A 2127-nucleotide genomic window follows, 5' to 3' on the forward strand; every position below is an offset into this window, starting at 1 on the left:
CACTAAGCGGGTAATTTGAATTTGTTATATGCATTTTAATTGTTTGAATTTCATAGGATGGGAACTGTTAGCTCAGGATAAATGTATTTGGGTAATATAGAAATTTTATTAATATTGCCCAATAAAATTATAACGTTGACGCATTTAATCGGTTGAAATCTGATTGGAGAGAAACGTCCAAGCGAAACTTTTACGGAAGAAACAGTGTATTTTCGTGCAAATATCAAATTCAAGCCACCGCATTTATCCACTATTTTTCTAAGATGTTAACAGTCTGGTTTTATTGTTGGCATATGCACAGAAACCGTCCGTTTAAGCTGCACCAAAACAAACTGTCTGATTTTACTTCAAATAAATCCAACTCGATATAATTGAAACAGAACATAATGGAATTTTCTTAGTACAGTTTTTTGAATGGTACTATTCTGCATTCCCCGTGAGTTGTCTTGGAATTGTTTGTCATTTTAATCTGGCTAAGTTGCTTTCTCACTTTTTCTGTTTCTACATGTAATTTTGATCTTGAACGAACGCAATGCTCTAATTGAGAAAGTCAACAATATTTTTTATGTGCAGTCAATTTCATCTTCTGCCAATCTTTGGCGTTGCTTTGCGAAGAATTGTCTCGACTAGCATCATTGGAAGACAGTAGTACAATGGTAGAAACCAGTAGCAAACTGCTTACCGGAACGTGGATCTCAGAAGGGTAAGTTCAAGTTTATCGGCATCGCCAATCTTAAAATGCAGGTACTTTGGAATCTGCAGCACCAAAGAACGACACAATAAATCTAAAGAAACATTTAGTATGCCAAATGGCGAATTATTATTTAATCGCTCATTTCTAAGTAGCTATAGATACAATTTAATTGCTCATGCAATGAACATTTTCTCAAAAAATCGAATGTATGAAATATACAAATAAAACAACCAGACCATTTCGACTTCGACAGACATTAAAACACACACACAGATGGATTAACAACTACCTCAACAAATCGTAAAGTTTTATCGGTTTATTTGGACTGTCAAATCTGGATAGCACAATAAACATATTGGATGGAAACAGGAAGATGGATAGTCTTCGGATTTACTTAATTTTTGCTGGATGCACAGACTTTATGCATGTAATTGTTCAAAGCACGTTTACCTGCTTATCTAAATAATTTAGTGTGTATTATTATTCCTCACTATTTTATTGTTTATTGTTGAAAATGCCCGAGTATGATCCAGGGGTGGATCCAGCTTTAAATTCAGGGGGGCTTATGTAAAAAAAATACTGTTTCTTCTGTTGTCTATGAAATTAGAAAAATTATCGTCGTTTTATGCAAGGGTGGCGCAAGATTATTGCAAAATTTCATGTTTTCCGTCCCGTTTTGCATGTTCCTCGGAAGCAAAATGAGCAAAAACGCTCATTTGTACATCATACTAGAGAGAAATAAATGGCCTTTTTAGAAAGTGAACCATCGATAAGAAAAATGGTTGCCCTTGCTATGATCACTATGATATTGTAAATCTCCAAAAGGTGCGCTAACAGTCTCTCACAGAGCGAACCATTTATAAAAGGTTCCACTCGATTGACCGGTCATATTTTATAAACGACAGGGGGTTAAGTAAACAGCAGGTTTGCAGACCAGACCACCTGATGATAACGCATTAATATTAAAATAATTTTAGAAACCTTTGTTTAGAATCCGAATCAGTAGTGGTTCTTCATTCTTTAAATTCGGCAATTATTTGAAATCTCAGGCTATTCTTTCACGCATATTAGATGTGAAACCAGGCCTGGTCCAGAATATGTTCTTCGCTATTACACCTTTGAAGAAGATGGAGCATATCAACTCGTCCAACATCACTACTGGGACGACTCTTGTTCCTCCCCTCAATTATCTATTCACTCGAACGGAAAGATTCAATTGCACAGTTCACTGGTACAACCTGGAGCAGCCGCAGGAAATGCCAAAGTTACCAATATTATTGTTATCCCTCAAGGCGATACGGCTGTTAAAGAACTGAATCGACGAGTTTCAACAGAGTGTCCAGGTAAACATAAGTAGGTACTACTGGCCAATGTTCCATTTAAAAACTCTGCAGGTCCACCCCACATAGCAAAATGATATTCCCAGAATATAC

The 2127-nt window shown here is 36.2% G+C and overlaps 1 protein-coding gene across 1 annotated transcript; it reads left to right on the forward strand.

Moving 5' to 3' along the window:
• Window positions 1–235: 235 nt before the first annotated feature.
• On the forward strand, window positions 236–2038 carry LOC125505661 (protein APCDD1-like; the record flags this gene model as incomplete). Its single annotated transcript, XM_048669905.1, is given in 3 exon segments — window positions 236–436; window positions 574–703; window positions 1766–2038. Coding segments are annotated over 3 exon segments (425 nt in total), but the record flags the coding sequence as incomplete, so codon positions are not given.
• Between the last annotated feature and the right edge of the window lie 89 nt (window positions 2039–2127).

This window comes from Dendroctonus ponderosae, unplaced genomic scaffold, assembly GCF_020466585.1.
Source record: "Dendroctonus ponderosae isolate FM_Combo_2020 unplaced genomic scaffold, Dpon_F_20191213v2 Dpon_F_20191213_9, whole genome shotgun sequence".
In the NCBI taxonomy this organism is placed as follows: domain Eukaryota; kingdom Metazoa; phylum Arthropoda; class Insecta; order Coleoptera; family Curculionidae; genus Dendroctonus; species Dendroctonus ponderosae.